General features: G+C 38.8%; 2 protein-coding genes across 2 annotated transcripts in view; one reads left to right on the top strand and one right to left on the bottom strand.

Annotated features, from left to right (window-relative positions):
• The window catches only part of LOC134676421 (vacuolar protein sorting-associated protein 4), a 517,731-nt gene that overhangs the window by 21,871 nt on the left and 476,754 nt on the right, over positions 1–19,106 (top strand). The gene's annotated exons all lie outside the window — the stretch shown is intronic.
• Positions 1–19,106, bottom strand: part of LOC134676185 (cadherin-99C) — a 130,611-nt gene that overhangs the window by 17,185 nt on the left and 94,320 nt on the right. Inside the window, exons 4-17 of the mRNA XM_063534516.1 lie at positions 14,069–14,163; positions 11,160–11,225; positions 10,387–10,565; positions 8,806–8,928; positions 8,150–8,389; positions 7,873–8,022; positions 7,291–7,509; positions 6,663–6,857; positions 5,984–6,121; positions 5,230–5,379; positions 4,540–4,654; positions 3,874–4,076; positions 2,921–3,061; positions 2,115–2,238 (exon numbers count right to left, since the gene is read on the bottom strand). Coding sequence (XP_063390586.1) covers positions 2,115–2,238; positions 2,921–3,061; positions 3,874–4,076; positions 4,540–4,654; positions 5,230–5,379; positions 5,984–6,121; positions 6,663–6,857; positions 7,291–7,509; positions 7,873–8,022; positions 8,150–8,389; positions 8,806–8,928; positions 10,387–10,565; positions 11,160–11,225; positions 14,069–14,159 — 2,134 coding nt within the window. The 5' untranslated portion in view covers positions 14,160–14,163. The remainder of the gene's footprint in view (positions 1–2,114; positions 2,239–2,920; positions 3,062–3,873; positions 4,077–4,539; positions 4,655–5,229; positions 5,380–5,983; positions 6,122–6,662; positions 6,858–7,290; positions 7,510–7,872; positions 8,023–8,149; positions 8,390–8,805; positions 8,929–10,386; positions 10,566–11,159; positions 11,226–14,068; positions 14,164–19,106) is intronic.

Raw genomic sequence — 19,106 nt, 5'->3', positions numbered from 1 at the left:
TCAGCTCCATAATCAAACCTTGTGTATCTTCAGTGTCAAAGATCTTGTTGAGACGAATAAAACGAGCCTAAACACGAAGTGGTTTAGTTGCATGGTTGATTGGTACCAGTGACCACCTTCCGGCTCCATCATCAGACCCTGAGTACTATCTTGTGTCAAAGATCTCGTTGAGACGAATAAAACGAGCCTAAACACGAAGTGGTTTCGTTGCACGGTTGATTGGTACCCGTGACCACCTTCCGGCTCCATCATCAGACCCTGAGTACTATCTTGTGTCAAAGATCTTGTTGAGACGAATAAAACGAGCCTAAACACGAAGTGGTTTAGTTGCATGGTTGATTGGTACCAGTGACCACCTTCCGGCTCCATCATCAGACCCTGAGTACTATCTTGTGTCAAAGATCTTGTTGAGACGAATAAAACGAGCCTAAACACGAAGTGGTTTAGTTGCATGGTTGATTGGTACCGGTGACCACCTTCCAGCTCCATCATCAGACCCTGAGTACTATCTTGTGTCAAAGATCTTGTTAAGACGAATCAAACGAGCCCAAACACGAAGTGGTTTAGTTGCATGGTTGATTGGTACCGGTGACCACCTTCCGGCTCCATCATCAGACCCTGAGTACTATCTTGTGTCAAAGATCTTGTTGAAACGAATCAAATCAGCCCAAACACGAAATGGTTTAGTTGCATGGTTGATTAGTACCGGTGACCACATTCCGGCTCCATCATCAGACCCTGAGTACTATCTTGTGTCAAAGATCTTGTTGAGACAAATAAAACGAGCCTAAACACGAAGTGGTTTAGTTGCATGGTTGATTGGTACCGGTGACCACCTTCCGGCTCCATCATCAGACCCTGAGTACTATCTTGTGTCAAAGATCTTGTTGAGACGAATAAAACGAGCCTAAACACGAAGTGGTTTAGTTGCATGGTTGATTGGTACCGGTGACCACCTTCCAGCTCCATCATCAGACCCTGAGTACTATCTTGAGTCAAATAAATACATATAGAATGTCAGGTCGTTTCAAATATTTTTAATCCTGTCCGGTAGTTTATTAAACTGTACCATTATAAATTATAATACTATAAAAACAGTGCTAGGATCAAAGTCTCTCGTTGCGGTTTACACGCACACAGTATAGCGTTTTACACGGCGCCCGCCGCACACAATGATAAAAAACCTCGTCGTCGCCGTTGAAAATGTGCGGACCCGACCGACACACGTCCTGCCTGTACAAGCTCTGCCGCGGCACTGAGCTGGCGAGCGCGCGTCATCGGTAATATAGAGTAGTTTTCAAAAAATTGCCAAAAAATTATAGTAGAATTTCATAAATACTAATGTATACCAACAGTATAAGCAAACGTTGCAGATTGCTTGAGTATGAAAATGACTTCGATATTAAGTAGATTTTCGTAGAAATTGACACTTGTTTCGGAGAGAAAATTGAGTTCGTTTTACTTTGATTTTCTCTTTCTCAAATGTATGTAGGAAAAATATCGTTTGATATACCTAAAGTACAGGGTATTAGTAATACAAAATAGCCAGGTTTAGCAGAGTAAACTTCTCAATATTTCCAAATAAGAGCTTGCCGTTCAGTGCTTCACGCGGTTTTTCGGAAACGACCATCAGAAAAAAATTCATTACTAATTTAATAAGTCCTTTTTCTAATATTTACAACGATATTTAAAAAGATAAGAAGACGCTTTTACTGGAACAAGTACTCATTGTTTCTAATAATGAGCACAAAGTCCTGAATTTCGTCGACTAGTATCATCAATTTTGCATTATTTCGACTTTTCTTGTAAGAGCGCTCTTAAAAAATAATAATTTACCGTTTTATTCATTTGTTTTTACTCGGACCGCAAATGAAGTATGGACTACTAAGAAATAAGATTACAACGATGTTTTCGTATTGTCTATTATACTTTTTTTATAACCTCTAACCGCCCAGAGGACTATTAAAAGGTCTCCCGTTCCATTCCAATTTGAATCTTTATTTTGACTAATCAAAATTGGATTTGACTTACACATGGTACTTTTTATACACAAGATATGCAATAACTGATCATTTTGGACGGCGATGTAATAAACTAACGGAATTTCAACTCACCTTCTTTGACCTGGAAGTTATAGGAGTCCTCATCAAACTCCGGATTGTTGTCGTTGATATCGGTCACCTTGATGTTGACTGTGGCTGTACTGGACAATTTGCCAGTGTCTTCTGCTTTTATCATCTGTAATGGAGCAATTTCAAAACGTTACATTATTTTCTAAGATTATAATTAGATTAATTAGCTTCACGCCACCACGACGAGATAGTATGTCGCGAATTAAGGTTTGTTGGCATTCCATCATTATAGTTTTAAGAGCGAAGCTTTTGTCCGTGAATCGGATTTCTAGTATAGTTTTCTAGAGAAGCCGTTTTCTTTTGCTTGTGATGACATAACTATATATGATTAAGGCGCAGAAGTCGTAACCTATCTACCTATTAGAACATTATATCGATTAGAAGTTATAAGCATTAAAATGTTTTGGAAAAAGGAGTAAACTTATTCACTATTTACTCGATAGTGCAATTGCCCGACTATCTACGAAGTAACGCCTATCAATTGACTATTTTCTCATAGATATTTTTACTTGTTTATTGCTGACTATTCACACTGTCGGCATAATTTTTTTGCTAGGAGAAAAATTCTTGCAAAGTTAATGACGGCTCATCAGTCTCATCACTACTCGCCCATCATTAAGCATCAATGTTACACCAGCTATCTTATGGAGGGGGATCTGAGGGCCTACCGCGAACACCGAAGTTCGTAAATTGCGGGCTTCCTTCTCTTTTTCTCCAATGAGTTCGTAATTAAATTGACAGAGAAAGATGCCTCATTGGCGACCTACGGTTTCATATAATTCACATACCAGTTGATACCGCGTGAGAACTTCTCTGTCGAGCCTCCTGATGACGGTGATGATGCCTGTCGTGGAGCCGATAGCGAATTGTCTCAAGTCATTCCCTGACATTATGGAGTAAGTCACCGGCTCGTTTTCTGGATCCTTGGCCTGAAATAAGAAAAATAATTTCAGTGGTTGTGTACAAAATTTAATAAAAGTAAGGCAATATGTATATATTTTCAAAGGTTTCTTGTCCCAGTTATGTAGGGTCATTAAACTATAGGCCCCCTGCATATTCATGCACCTATAGTTAGTATAGGGGGCAGTATAGGAGCCGCCAGATTTTTGGCGCGAGGCGTGAATGTCTCGTTTATGCTTCCGATGTAGCCCACAAAATGGCAGAACATACTATGTACAAGGAAACGTAGGTACCGACGAGAACGGTAGATGGTAGTAAATACTTGGTTTGGCAATGTACATGTGCACATATGTTTCCGATTCAGGCCACAAGACGGCAGACCCTCCAACGCGTACGGTCCCTATAAAAGGATGTCGACGAAAGGAAATAAGTACATATTTAATTTAATACGTAAAATTATAGTCTAGCCAACCACTGCCGTCACTGAAAATGGCATAAAATAGGTATGTGCACAGAATAAATAATAGTACTAGGTACAGTAGATTTACTCTCTAACAAAACGCGTTTGTTACGATTAGGACAGATATGACCGCCAGGTGGCATAAGCGCCACGCGCGGCCTATGGCTAGCCACCAAAATTGGTGTGGGACGGATGTACTTGTAGCTACTTGATGCGACGTGACGAAATCGCGGAGTGAGCCACGCCTGGTATGGGCGAACGATGTCCACTCCACGATGCCCTGCGAGCTCAGCCCCAGCGCGTCGGTGGCTCGCACTGTGACGCTGTACTGCTCGCCCGCTTGCAGGTGCCCGGTGCTTGCTGCAGTATATCATAACTCACAGTGACGGTGAGCACGGTGGAGTTGATGGCGGCGCCCTCGGAGACGGGCGCCTGGTAGTCGCGCGCCGAGAACACGGGCGGCCGCGTGTTGGGCCCGGGCGCCACCGCCAGCTCCACGATGCCCTGCGAGCTCAGCCCCAGCGCGTCGGTGGCTCGCACTGTGACGCTGTACTGCTCGCCCGCTTGCAGGTGCCCGGTGCTTGCTGAAATAATATATAATTAAGGTATATTATATCATTAAGGTTGTCTATATTTCTGTCATCTGCCAAGAAGCGCTATTAAAATCTACCTAATACCACTAAACGTGCAATTCTTGTTTATATTTCGGAGATCTCGGAAACAGCTCAATGAAATTTCAATTTCAATGAAATTTGTTACATAGGAATGAAATTTGTTTTCGGAAATCGAAATCGAAAAATCGATCAAGCTAGGTCTTATCTCTGGGAAAACGCGCATTTTTGTGTTTTTATATGTTTCCGAGTCTCCCAGATATTGTTTTTAATTTGTTACACTTTTGTTTTTGATAAGTTAAGATCGCTCGTGCTTTTTGGTGCGCAAGAAATGCAATGGGAGTCGTGGCATAAGAAAACACCCCCATAGTGGGATTTGTGTATCCAGAGATGGGCTGGGCTATACGAACAAGTCAAACTAATACTCGTAACTTACAGATGACTCCGGTTTCGGGATCAATAGTGAATTTGTTGCCCCCGTTATTCGAAATGTGATAAATGGCGTAGGTGATACGCGCATTTTCGCCTTCGTCTATATCTGTCGCTTCAACCTGAAAAATACCACAAACATATTTTAGTTATATTGTATTATTTAGATTAGTTACCTCTTAGAGTTTACTAAGATATCAAAAGAAAGGAAATGTTCATTTATCTTTCAAAATCGACCGGATCAAGAAATCTAGATTCACGCTGACAAATTTTAATCCAAATTAGACCCACCTTGCGCTATTCTGTTCTGTTTTTACAAGCTTTTATTTAGTTTCACCTGACCGTTGTCTGTCTGTCTGTCTGTCTGTCTGTCTGTCTGTGTGTAATCAAATTTTGCAAGTTAAATTTGATCCACTTCCCGGTTTCCGATTGAGCTGAAATTTTGCATGCATGTATAAATCGGATGACAATGCAATATTATGGTACCATCGAACTGATCTGATGATGGAGACAGGAGGTGGCCATAGGAACTCTGTGATAAAACAACGAAACCTAATTGTGTTTGGGTTTTTTAGGATTGTCTCGATGAGTATTAGTTGCCTGTGGAAAGAAAAGTACAGTCAGCGATAAAAGCTTGTACCAAAAATGAAATTTTTGCCAAGAAATTATTATTTTAATTAGTATGTATATAAAGAACCTTATAGACAGCAGTAGGCTCCAAGCTAGCGGGGACAATGATGGGCTGCGTTTTAGGTATGACTGGGGCGTTATCATTCTGGTCGAGCAGTTGCACGGCGAGCGAGAGAGGGGCCGACGCCGCGCCGCCGTTTGCTTCCCGAGCTACAACCTGAAAATAATAATACAAATAATTTATGGAGAAAAGTAGGTATATAGTATACAATAGTTGTTCTTAAAGGTAAGACTATCACCGGAGGAAGACTATCAATTCCTCCTACTCCTCATACTGTTTGTCTTGCCCCGAGCAAAATAAACTCTGTTAAGTCTCATCCCACCTTACCTTAATTCTTATGAAATTGGAAAACACAATGAATAATATACCTAGGTACAATCGTGTGCAATTATTACAATTTAATATTTTACCCATTATTTTTAATCGAAACTGTATAATATAGATATACAGTTAAAAAACCCACAACCCATACCCAACATATGAAAAAAAAACTTTTCTATAAGACGGTCTTTCTTGCGTGCGTTATGATATGGATAATCATCTGGACATTGTTGTTGATTTTTGATATGTGAACGGAATTTCAAACAAAAGCATTATCATCAGATATAATTCGTCAACTACATATACCTAAATACATCTGACATAACACGCATGACGAGTTTGTTATCATTACCATCGCACAAATAAATAACCCTCCCCGATTGTTTACAAATACTACTCGTCTATCTTGTATTCAGAACAGTTTAGTTACAACACTTACTTGGAATCTGAATTTCCCAGGATTAGGGGGATCTCTGTCTAATCTGTCATCGTTAACCACAAGGTAGCCATCCTTAGCGACGTCGAAGAAGTTGGTCGTTAGTTCGAACATATACTTTGGCACTGGATCACCGGGGCCCTGTGAAAGACAGAAACATTTTTATTTACTTGCGCTTTCCCATAATTAGTCATTATCATCAGCGCATTCTTGTATTTTGCTAGACATAACCCGGTATTAGGTAAAGCAGTTCAATTAAGTTTTCACCCCGTCCACCTCAATCCGCATTGACAGATTATGCAGTTTCCACTTTTAATTTGAGATATGAATATCACAATTTTAACAAAAACCATCAACTGCCAAGAGCTACCGGCATGAATCGTATACAATGATTTAGCCTTATCTTATCTTATGGTTTTCGGGGCCCTTGCACTTCGATCCACAGGGATCTTTTGTGCAATTACCCCCTAGGAAAGATCAAGAGCTTTTCCCACCATCTCCATAATGTGCCGAATGATGGAGCTTTGGTTCCAGATATCCTGCACCAAAGTCCTTAATTCGCGAGGGCGTGACATTCACACTTTAGGTGTTTCACTGTTTCTTCCTCTTCGCCACACATATGACAATCGGTGTTGTCAGAGTGTGTGTTGATTTAGCCTTAAAAATATATATGATCGCTCACCAGGTCTGGATCTGTGACTGTCAGTCTTATGGGCTCGCCGCGTGCGTCCAGCACCTGGGTCCCGCGCGGCGAGTTCTCCTCGACGCGGCCCTCGTCCGCGGACGCGTGCACGGCGGGTGGACTCGCGTCCACGGGTCGAACTGTGATAGTCAGCTTGGCTGTGGTGTAGCGATGCGCCTCGGACACTTCTGCGGCCTGCAATTTTACATTTAATTGGTTAGTGACTTGTTTTAGTGGTCATAGCTGTTACTCCTACGTAGAGATTATTCTGACTAGCCAATGTCAACTGCGAATATATATAGGTCACCGGCTTAACACGCTTAGCTAAGCCGTTGATCCTGGTTTTAGGACTATTTGTGTTTCGAGTGGTAAGTTTTCAACCGTCCGTGTAGCGCGGACTGGCATCGCATTGCGTTTTGCGCGAGCAAGACCAAAGCCGTAAGCGCCATTCGATCAAATGACTCTTCTAGAATCCCTCCACGCTAAGTCATCCGCTAAGTTTTACATGAAGTAGCCCGGCCATACAATGTCATCACCGAGTAGGTGCCAACATCGCATGGTCGGAATCTATCGGAACGCTGCAGTCGCAGTTTGTGGCTAATGTTTCAAGACGAAAATCTAAACTCACGGTTATAACCAGCTGAAACTTCTTAGCGACGCTAGTATCGACCGGTTTCAGCTGCCTCACGGCGCCGGTGTACTGGTCGATGGTGAAGTACTCCGGCCAGGAGTCGGGCTCGCCGTCGCTGATGCTGTACCGGATCCGGGCGTCCAGGGTGTCCATGTCGACCGCTTGGATTTTCTCTGGTTCGATTGTTAATATGCCCGCTAAAACGCCGCTGTTCACCTGCAGGATTTATAAGAAAACAAGTTAGTTAATAATGATAGAGGAAGTAAAAATATACGTATACCTGGTGTAATCAAATGTACCTAATAATAAAATGATTTTTTGAATCGGGCTTGTATTATAAATTGATCCATTTTATGAATCCGTAATTTGATTGTCCACTCCGAAGCGATTAAAATAATTGAGAATTTAAGTTGTTTCTCTAGTAGGTAATATAAAACAAAACATTGTGAGAATGTATATTAAATAAACGTTCTACGATATTTTTAAGACAGGTACCATGAAAGTTGTAGGACAGTCATTTGTCTGTTGGATTTCTTTCTACGCCCGATTATGTGTACGTGAAATTGCTAGTCTACTTACGTAGCTGGAATACTCCGGGTTAATACACGCTCCGGCGTGCAGTGAACAACCTTGGTAGATAAAGGACGGATCCTGGTCGTCATCGTCCAGTACGTTCACAGTCAGCGTGCTCGTACTTGACATCCGTTTCTTATGGTCGCGCGCACGATCCTGAAAACCAAACGTTATAATGTACTCGCGCATTCAGAGCTTATCAAATTTGAAAAATACTTTTATATTCATCACTTCCGTTCTTACTTTAAAGACTACGGTATGTTCATAAACCCAGCATACTTACAGAAGCTACAATAGTGACTAGATACTGCTGCGTGCGCTCGTAATCCAAGCTCCTGTTGACGGTGACGACGCCCTGGTGCGGCAGCGGTATGGAGAAGTAGCCATAACCGTCAGCTGCACCGCTTGCCTCCAAAGTCTCATTATCTCCTGGTACTACGAAGTATTCGGCTAATCCATTTACGCCCGCGTCTATGTCCACTGCTCGTATTTTGTCGAACACCGTGGTTCCTATGGGTACAAGCTGGAAACATATTTGTATTATAATAACGCACACAGAAGCTACATTTAGTCTGAAACTCACACTTTCAAACTATTTGTATTGCGCGTCGCGCTAAGTGCGCGGCAACAAATACATGTTGACCAACTGCACACCAACAGTCTCTATGCGTAATTTAATTTCATGGATCAAACTAGGTACTGTTAGCCAGCTATTCATAAAATATGCGAGAGCAGCTTCATTAAACTTTATTACTTCCATAATAGTTAATATTCTATTACCTGCACATCTATAAGCTATAAATTGCTTGCAAGCTACCAGGCGCTTGTGCGTTAATTGACACTTAAATCTTATACCTAACTGTCCAAAACGCGTTTCCGTACTAAGTACGCATTGAATCGCGGTAAGTAGTAGTCATTGTGCGCGTTCGTGGTTCTCACCTCTGACACGTTGGTCACGTACGGCACTCCCTGGAAGGCTGGCGCGTTGTCGTTGATGTCCGACACCCGGACTATCACCGTGGTTGTTCGCCGCCGGTTCGTTGCTTTCACTTGGCAAACAAGCTGGAAAGAGCATTTAGGCGGTTTAAGAACGGTCACTATGTAAAGCCGTATTCATAATTTGCATTGCATAGGAAAGACTTGTTTGCAAAATATGGTTAAGGTACCCCGATTAGTATTTTTTATATAAAAGTGTGGCAGGTCGGCAGTAAACCTGCTGCATTATTAGCAATTAGTTAATCTAAGCCGGCCTTTAGATAGCATGAATCTATTACATATCTAAAGTTAGTGCCTGTCTGCTATGTCAATATTGTACCGGCTTGGTAAAAACATTTAAACTACTGATAAGTAAATGCGGTTATCTATTTCAATGATCTTTCTTCACATTCTCTAAGCTATGGCAGCTGTGGGCGACGGTCATTAATTAACTTCTTAACGGGTTTATATTGACATCAATATGCAGATTCACCTACGTTTCTCTATAGGAATGAATATTTTTTAACCTAATTAAGCTATTGTATAGTAAGTGATGGAACACTATATATATTTATGCTTGTGTAGACCTCATTTACGATGACTATCTTTTTCAAGTTAATCAACTTTACATTCATAAGTGTTAAAATTAGACACTGGGTGTGTTACTACGAACAACGCAAACAATGTATTTAAGTCGGATAACGGATTGTAGTTGATGACAAAAGCTTAAGTTTCTAGTGTAGGTAAGTTACAGCATATACATTATTTATTTATTTTTTCCACTACTTGCCTATATAAAGACGAATAATTGCTATAGAACAATCGGCGCTAAAATGATATGAATGGACTCTCTTAACATGTATGTAGAAGTCAGTACATAGCGGAAAGCTAAGGTATGTCACATGGAATCATCACGGCGCAGTTTCACAGTAAGAGACAGGATACCTGGAAGACTATATGCGAGAGGTTGTCGGCATCCCGGTCGAGCGGCTGCAGCAGCTGCAGGCGCTTGTCGTCCAGCTGGAACAGTGTGGGGACCTTGGGGAACACCGTAGACAGCACCACCTCCACGCCCGGCTCACCGACTAATGGTAGCTTCGCTGGTACCGTGCTTTGGTTCAGTTCGTGTTATACTTTGTCTACATACCTGGAAGACCATATACAAGAGGTTGTCAGCAACCCTGTCAAGCGGCTGGAGCAGCTGCAAGCGCTTGCCGTCCAGCTGAAACAGTGTGGGACCCTTGGGGAACACCGTAGACAGCACCACGTCCACGCCCGGCTCGCCCACTATTGGTAGCTCTGCTGGTACAGAGCTTTGATTCAGTTCTTGTTATACTTTGTCTACATACCTGGAAGACCATATGCGAGAGGTTGTCAGCATCCCTGTCGAGCGGCTGCAGCAGCTGCAAGCGCTTGCCGTCCAGCTGGAACAGTGTGGGAGCCTTGGGGAACACCGTAGACAGCACCACGCCCGGCTCACCGACCTTTGGAAGCTCCGCTGGTACCGAGCTTTGGTTCAGTTCGTGTTATACTTTGTCAACATACCTGGAAGACCATATGCGAGAGGTTGTCGGCATCCCGGTCGAGCGGCTGCAGCAGCTGCAGGCGCTTGCCGTCCAGCTGGAACAGTGTGGGGCCCTTGGGGAACACCGTCGACAGCACCACGTCCACTCCCGGCTCGCCCACTATTGGTAGCTCCGCTGGTACCGTGCTTTGGTTCACTTCTGTTATTCCAAAAACAAAACTATATCAAAAGACATTCACATTACAAACCTACGTAAATAGCCTAAATAGGTACATTTTTTTTTTACTCAATACATCATTTATAAGCCCATAATCTTCAAATGGATAGTGTAATTGTAAGAGTACAAAGGCTGTCCCAATTCTTGGGGTCGATCCCAACGAATTGATCGAATCGAAACGATTGAAATGGCATGTAATCGAGAATCAATAGAAGTAACATTGACATTTTATACAATCTCACGACAAGATGTACTTTGATCCAAAGATGTTGGTTGCTCCCATTCTGTACACGTTTATGTTTCTAAATACAAACTACTTAATAAAGAATGTGACAAACTATGTAGGCATTATTTTAAATGATGATAAATGATGTTTATTTTGCACGATTTCGGGTAAGAACAATTGGATATTACACAAAAAATAAAGTGTCCGCTGAAATCTACCATACATAGCATGTACAATTAATTGCTAAAAAAATTTAGCAATTAATTGTACATGCAATTATTGAAGATATATAGATATAGAGCAATTATTGAAGGGCTAGTCTAGTATATTATAAATAATTCATCACTTACGATTTTCCCTGCTCTCCTCTATATCCACGATGATGCTGGCTTGGCCGGTTTCCACATCACATGGTCCTGTCGAATGAAGGTATAGGTTAATACATACATTGTATGTCAGAATCGAATTTATGTCAATTCATAAATCAAACATAGTGCAGATACATTCTTTCAATAGAAAAGCCCTGCACAACAACTATCCGTCGAACTATCTCAGTTAATTAGAAATGACGGCACGCACAACAGCACGCATAACCACGTTTTGAGACCCTATAAAAATAAATGTCATCCAAATGTAAAATATGATTTTATGTAGGTAACTCAACTTTAGTAAGACACGCACGATCCGATGACTTCAGTGTAAGGCAAATGTTTGTAATCCAAGACGGTACATGCAATATCCGCGAGCAATCATCGCAAGAACCTAATAGAACATAATTCATAGAGCACTAATTACTTTACAATACTAAAGCAATACGGAAGTGCGAGACAACTAGAAACGCATGGTTAGATCGGTTAGGTTTCATTAAAATAACAAACGGTCATAAATAATGCAATCGACAGGAGAGCTGTGGGAATATTCTGGAGGCTATAAAACCGATTTTGAAGCTTACTTGTTAAACCTTTCAAGCTTTAAAATTAATTACCTATTGTAACAAGTGACGAACGGATAGTGTAGGTACGTACGCGTCATACGCGAGCTATTCTTACACATTTGGTAACAGAAACGGAATGTTTCTTAGAAACTTTCTGGGACATTTTAGGAAAATATGGTGGAAGCTTCGTATTACTCGACCAGCATACCAATTTTTATATAGAAATCTAAGATGTGATCGAAATGTACAAACTTTTTGAGAACTGCTCACGTAAGCATACAGTATGACAAAATACGTAGAACCAATATCATTCATATTCATATACCTCCTAATCATAAAGTTCTCTTACAGAGCACCATAACTATTAAGGCTCTTGAGCAGAATAAGCCCCTTAGTGTGAATTTCGTAGTATCGTTCATTAGAACACAGCTCTAATTAAGGCTTTACTGCGTCTGGACTCGATTGCCCTTTAAGAGAAACTAGCTTTATCCGGCGGAGTCACCTGAGTAGATGTTGACATTTTTCTGTCGTATTAATAAAAACTTTGTTCGGAAATGAGAACGAGTCTTGAATGGAAACTAAGCCCTTAGAATAACTAAAAGATAAAAAATAGGCATATACTAATAGGAAAACGCAAATTAAATAACTTCCTGCAGATTTTTTTTTTATAATTATTGGATGTCGGGCTTCGTTTAAATTTTATAGATATAATTGTATATAGTTTCTCGTAGTTTACAACATTTTGATACATAACTTCAATTAAATTTCTAGAATGCTTTAACGATAAACATTTTCTCAGAACGCAGTATGGTGTAATAAAATCTATATAAACATTATAATAATATATGTTCTAGAGAGAAGCTTACGGGACGTAAGGCATCGTAAAATAATAGTTACGAAGTAATTTACTATAACTTACAGTATGAATAATGGAACCTACAGACAGGTTTCATCGTAAATTCATAAACTGATTCTACGTTAACTCTTGAAATACTGTCCATATAATGTATTAAGACCGTTATTATCGTAAGTTTAAAGACGAAAGTAGATCACAGAATGAACTAAATCTATTCGTAAAAGTGGACGCGAATTTTGCTTTGAAACTAGTACAATATGAAAGTCTCTAGAGACCTCATACATTGTCACTATAACAAAGCACAAAATGGGTAGGAAATTAAATTGTTTGACTGTACAACATGTGTTGTCAATGTCATGTACATATTATCTTAATTTGACTACCTTTCATATGGATCTCTCTGTTACTTAAAGGTTAGCCTAATGAGATCCCTTAAGGGGATAATTTCGGCTTTGTGCACATTTACTGAATCCTCTCTGTGTTATGTTCTTGCTTTGTGCAATAAAATGTGTACACTACAAAAAAGGCAAATACCTAATAATTAACATTCCTTAGTTATACCTAATAAAACTTACATACCTTACAGTTTACTTTAGTATTAACTTCTAACAAAACAATACGCATTCCGTATTACTACAGGCGTGCCTGGGAACCTTTTAATTAAGAGGTTGTTTGTTCGCTCAGCAGGCCTTCTACGAAATTACGTCAAAATAAAGAGTTTCTGCCTTAAAAGACTGTGTTAATTAGTACATATGTAATCAATAAGCATCGATTTAAGTCTATCGAACTCCATGAATGGTGGCAAGTGGCTAAACAAACCTTATAAGTATTTGTTCCAATTAGAAAGCCTAACTGTTTTCTAGTTTCGGTGACTTTATTGGATGTTATAAATAGTTAGCAGGGTTTTAATCATTAGTTGGCATTCTTTAATTAATTTCTGTATCGGTACTTTGTGATACTATGTAGTAAGTAGTTTAAGGTGGTACCCGCCCTGACTTTAAAAAGGTATAGAGTGGTGATCTGTGCCCGATCTGGGCGTTTATTTAAATTCATCTATATTAATGTACCTACCTATTGTTTATATGTATACTGAAAATGAATAAGAGTTCATAAATGATTAAAACGAATAGTTAGACCAAGCTAAGTCTGCAACTGTGTTTATAGCACACGCAGTGCAAGCGTTCTTTTTACGTCAATTACGTCATAATTTCATAGAACTTTGACGGTTAATATTGCAGATGCATGCAGATGATTGAAAACGAAGTATTTGCGTAAAACACATGTGCTTAAAGGTGTTGAAGCGTAATTGACTTGTATATAAATGTAACATTCATTTAATATTATAATAATATGTTTGTTCCCCTAATTGTAAATAATTTATGAATATGACGATGTACAATTAATACAAATAAAATATATTCTATTCTATTCTATTCTATTAACATAAGTTTTTTTATAAACAAGCTTACCCGGTGTCGCTCTGGTCAAATGGAATAAGCAGAAGATAAGAAGCCAAATCGGTAATTGCCCATGCCGGAGCAGCGCGGTCCACCGCGCCATCTCACTGTAACAAAAACAAACTCAGTTGAATAAAGTATCTAGAAAAATACAACATGTGCCTAATTGTAATAGCAAAAAGAATAAATAGTATAGAGGGGTCCTGTCATATTTAATTTTGTTGTCACTGTAAAATTACTGCCATCTATCGACCCACGACTAAAACTCAAAATAAAGACGTATAAAATTATCAAAAAAATTTGTATACCGGGTGTGGCCTGTAATATGAGCAAAAAATTAAACTGTAGGCTGTACTCCTCATACTGACCAACATTTGTTCAGCGACTTTTAAAAATAACTTATGGTTTGATTTTTAATACACTTTAAAGTTTATTCTAAGACGCAATGTATCGCGAATTTTGTTATGTTTAAGGCGTGACAAGCAACGTCAATTACAATGATATGGCGTGGCGATGGCGTCCATTGAAGATAATATTTATTTTGTATGAAAAATAGAGAGTCTAAATACATCATAAATTTTAAAAGTTGTTGAACAAAAGTGTCACCGTTTGAGGAGTACAATCTATGTTTTAAGTATTTGCTCGTGTTACAGGCCACACCCGCTATATGGATAAATTATTTTATTATTTTTATATCATTTTGACCCATGTTCGTTCTATCTATGTGTTAAAATTGTTAAATATGAAACGGTGTCGTCACGCCATCTAGCCGAGCATAGGCCAAAGGTGTGTGCGCCATCTATCCGAGAATTACTTTTTCTTGATTTCCGAGGCACGTTTTTTTCTTAGACTTTATTCATCTTATACGAAGTTATATATGTCTTTGGTAAGGGATCATCCATTAATTACGTCACACGAATTTCTAGGTTTTTTGACCCCTCCTTGTCACACTTGGTCACATTTTGCAAATCCCTCCCCACATGGTGGGACGTCACATTTTAGGCCATTTTGTTTTCAACGAAATCGGCAATACTAACTCGGCATTATTTTTTTAATAAAAAAATATTTTTGGTAAATGAAATATTACCAATTTTATGACACAAAACCAATTAGGAACGAAAATTACCTACTTCCAAAACCTCATTATTTAAATGTACAGCGAATAAAAAAAATATAAATTAACATTCGGTTACTGATGAATAGTGATGAAGTTAAAATGACGTCACAATGTTTGTGACTCCCCTCCCCCATGTTCTTGCCCCCTTCCCACCCCCTAAACGTGTGACGTAATTAATGGATGACTCCTAATAGTGAATCAAAAGTAACATCAAACAGAAAAAAATACTACTTTTAATCTGGCCGGTATGTCAATCCGTACCAATGCAAAAGGTATGGATTTCTCATAACAAGATTACAGATAGATTACAGAAAACGCGGGACAACATTCGTTTCCACTAATTCCTATTACAGTCGGAATAACCTTGACGCAATCCAATTGTAGCTCTAAGTACCTAAATCCATTTTATATGTTGACACCTAATGGCAAATTAGTGTCAACTTTGGCAAAATTGGGCTAAGTAGGTTTTAGCCAGGTCGATGTTTTTCGTATTTAATACGTAAAACTATTTGCAATTCTAGTTGTAATGAAAGTACTGGATAATTTGGATATGCTTGGATTCGGCACCGGCACGTCTTATAGGGATTTCGGTTATGTGTTTATTCAATAAAGGACAAAATGCTGAAGTGATTTTCAATGCTCACCACATGCGTTTTGTAAGTATCTTTGTCTTAAGTCTTAAATCAGACTTAAACTTTAAACGTTTTAACACGAGGACCGATCAGGAGATCTGGCCGGGAGGAGGACCTCAGGTACCTATGGAATTTGATTTTTTTCGCGTGCAAGATTGGGAGGCTCGTAACCCGTAAGTAGTATAGAGATCCCTGTCTTAAATTAAAAATCTGGACAGCCTTGTGTTATCAGCATCTCAGTAATACTTCGGTAATTTTGTGACTCACAGTAGTGACCCAAAAGTCCATAAAAGCCACGAAGACTAACGCTAATGCAAATGGCAGAATACTTAGCGCGGCAATGCTCGAATAAGCGTTAAGTTTTAACTTTTTACTATTCTGTATCTGGGTTGCCGTAAGCATTTGGTATCAAGTGAAGTCTAACCACACTGACCGGTTAAAAGTCGCTCAAGTGGTTCTCAGCAAAAAGTAGTCCTAGTTGAATTACCTATCGATAATAACTTGAAACTATGTACATATTACTAGTAATGGGAGTAAATCAAATATCCATTTCGCAAAAATAAATATATTTTTTCACTTTGATGGTTCGGGCGAATTTATTTTTAAAAATTCTATAAAAATTCAACACAGAACGCCAATCACGGGTTTAGGCGAAATAGTTTTTACTTCTTTAACAATTTTCCTGTTGGTGATGAATTACGTGATAGGTATTGCAAATGTGTTACAATATTTATTATTTAATAACTTCAATCACAAATTCCTTGTTCAGTAAAGTATCTAAGATGCAAGCTGTTAGTTATTGTAAGTAGGTACCTACCTATCATGTATATCATGTTACTTGTTGCAAGTCCTAGTAAATCATAAAGGATCGTGTTCCAGCCACTGTCTAGCCTGCAGATAGGTATATACAAAGTCAACACCGAGTGGGAGGGGTCTCCAATAAATCCATACTAATAGTTACGTGAAATAGTGCCTGTAGGTTTGTTACTTAATCGCGGAAAAACTCCTTCGTTGGTTTTATATCGTTTCGTCCACCTTATATTATGTCTAAGGTACGAGAATATTACAAAATAACGTATCTACCTACCTTTGATAAACTGATCAGTTATGCAAAATACAGCGTATATCTACTATACTTTAGAACTAGTGAAACAGTTAGCATTATCATGACATCGATGACACGTATCTATAGCATAAGTGCATGGCCACTTTATGAATTAATTCCATACATAATATGTTCATGCAATTTTGCAGCTCACTGTATCTAATTACTCGTATATTATTATATTTATTATACCATGCTCGTATGTTATTGGAGAGGTGTCCCGTCCGCTTTTCTCTTAAGGTACTAACTACACTAGGAAATGGGTTAATTTTAACACCTTTCCAAAATATACATTACAATACCATAGTGAATGTACTAGTATGGCACTTTGAATCGTTCATTCATTTGTTATAGGCAAAATCGTTAGTCAAATCGGCAAAAAGTCGCAATATTTGATTAAAATGATCATCAAATTCCAAGAATAATATATCTAACTCTCATTTTGTGGCCATTATTATAGGGTCAAGTCGCGTTATACCATAATGATGCTTGGGTCTTACCTGCCCCTCGAACATGAGATTAGGCTCTACAATTATGCTGAGTAATGGCAGGGCACCATGTAGCATTAATATGTCACGCTTCGCATTAGCATTCGAAAGGGTTTAGCGTATGTCTGGTGAAGTCGAGTGTTGGGCGTCAGCGGACTGTTCGTAAAAATATGCGAATTTTGATAGCTATAATCAACCAACTGAGAACCCTTGTGGCTTTCATATTAATTGTCGCTGTGACAATATAACAGTTGGTGAGATTATCATGTCAGAACGACAATTAACAGCGACAACAGAAGTTGTAGGATTTCTTTTTATTTAATGAACTTTTGCAATCTTTTGTAACTTAGTAATCGTTCTAAGAGTAGAAGCAAATACTGACTACGAAAACAGTAGTAGACGTACTTCGTTAAAGCATACGAAACAAAATTGTTGACAGTAACACTTCAACAAATATATTAAGGTACCGAATGCCGTATAAGGCAAAATAGCCTAATGGTTACAGTATAATCGCCACCGCTTTTGGCGCAGCCACCGCTGCCCACAAACACTTGCACCATATTGCTAATCCGACAAGTTTGTAGACCCCCTAGAGATACTACGACATAAAAGTTAACGCGTTTTATCGTTTTATGAATAAAGGTAAGTCTATCCACGCCCAAGGGATGCTTAGGACGCTTAAGGTTTTCTGATTAGTAGGTACTTTTGAAGTGGCATGCTATAAAATTTTATTATTTATTACAGCATTACCAAAATATCAATTGACATTAATCCATTAAATGTGTAACTTAACTGGCCCAATATTTGGGGTCATCCATTAATTACGTCACACGAATTTCTAGGTTTTTTGACCCCTCCCCCCCTCCTTGTCACACTTGGTCACATTTGGCAAACCCCTCCCCCCCTAGTGTGACGTCACATTTTTTCTACGAAATGGCCAAATCGAATTAAGTAAGTACCTAAGTATTATTAATATTTTAGCAAAATATTTTTGATGATATAAATATTAGTAATTTTATTTATTTATTTATTATTTATAACCCAAAACTGCTTAGGAAAGAAAATTAAATGAATAAAAACGATTATCGTTTTAAAAACTTGTTATTTAAATGTATAGCGAATAAAATAATTTAAATAAATTTTCGGTTACTGATGAAGTTAAAGTGACGTCACAAAGTTCCCCTCCCCCATGTCACAATATGTCACATTTTCTTGACCCCCTCCCTCCCCCTAAACGTGTGATGTAATTAATGGATGACCCCTTTCTAACAACAAAACATTTTCAAATCATATCGTTTTTGTGGTATTGTTTCATAAATAACTTGGATAAGGTAATTATGCAAGCCTGAAAGAGAAATCAATGTCAGTTAACTGTATAGAGTGTACAGGACCTTGATTATTACAATAATCCGCTAACAAAATTAGAATTTCATTACGAAGTAAGACATCTTAACATTCAAGCAGCGTATGGTAATCGTCGAAAGGCAACTATTTAACATAGCAATTTATTATAGAAGCTTTATTTAACATTTATTATTTTTATTTTTCATCTTTTTAGGCTAAATCATTTATTATGAACATAAAAGTAAAATATAAAACACTACAAAAAATATATCAACATCAAAGCATGTCTTTCTACTGATACGTTATCTACGCATATACAGTAACACCACTTCGTTACCCCTTGATAGTTACAAGTAACATCCTA

This window comes from Cydia fagiglandana, chromosome 2, assembly GCF_963556715.1.
Source record: "Cydia fagiglandana chromosome 2, ilCydFagi1.1, whole genome shotgun sequence".
NCBI classification, from domain to species: Eukaryota; Metazoa; Arthropoda; class Insecta; order Lepidoptera; family Tortricidae; genus Cydia; species Cydia fagiglandana.
Note: the sequence above shows the minus strand (reverse complement) of the source record. Positions and strands in the feature narration are given on the sequence as shown.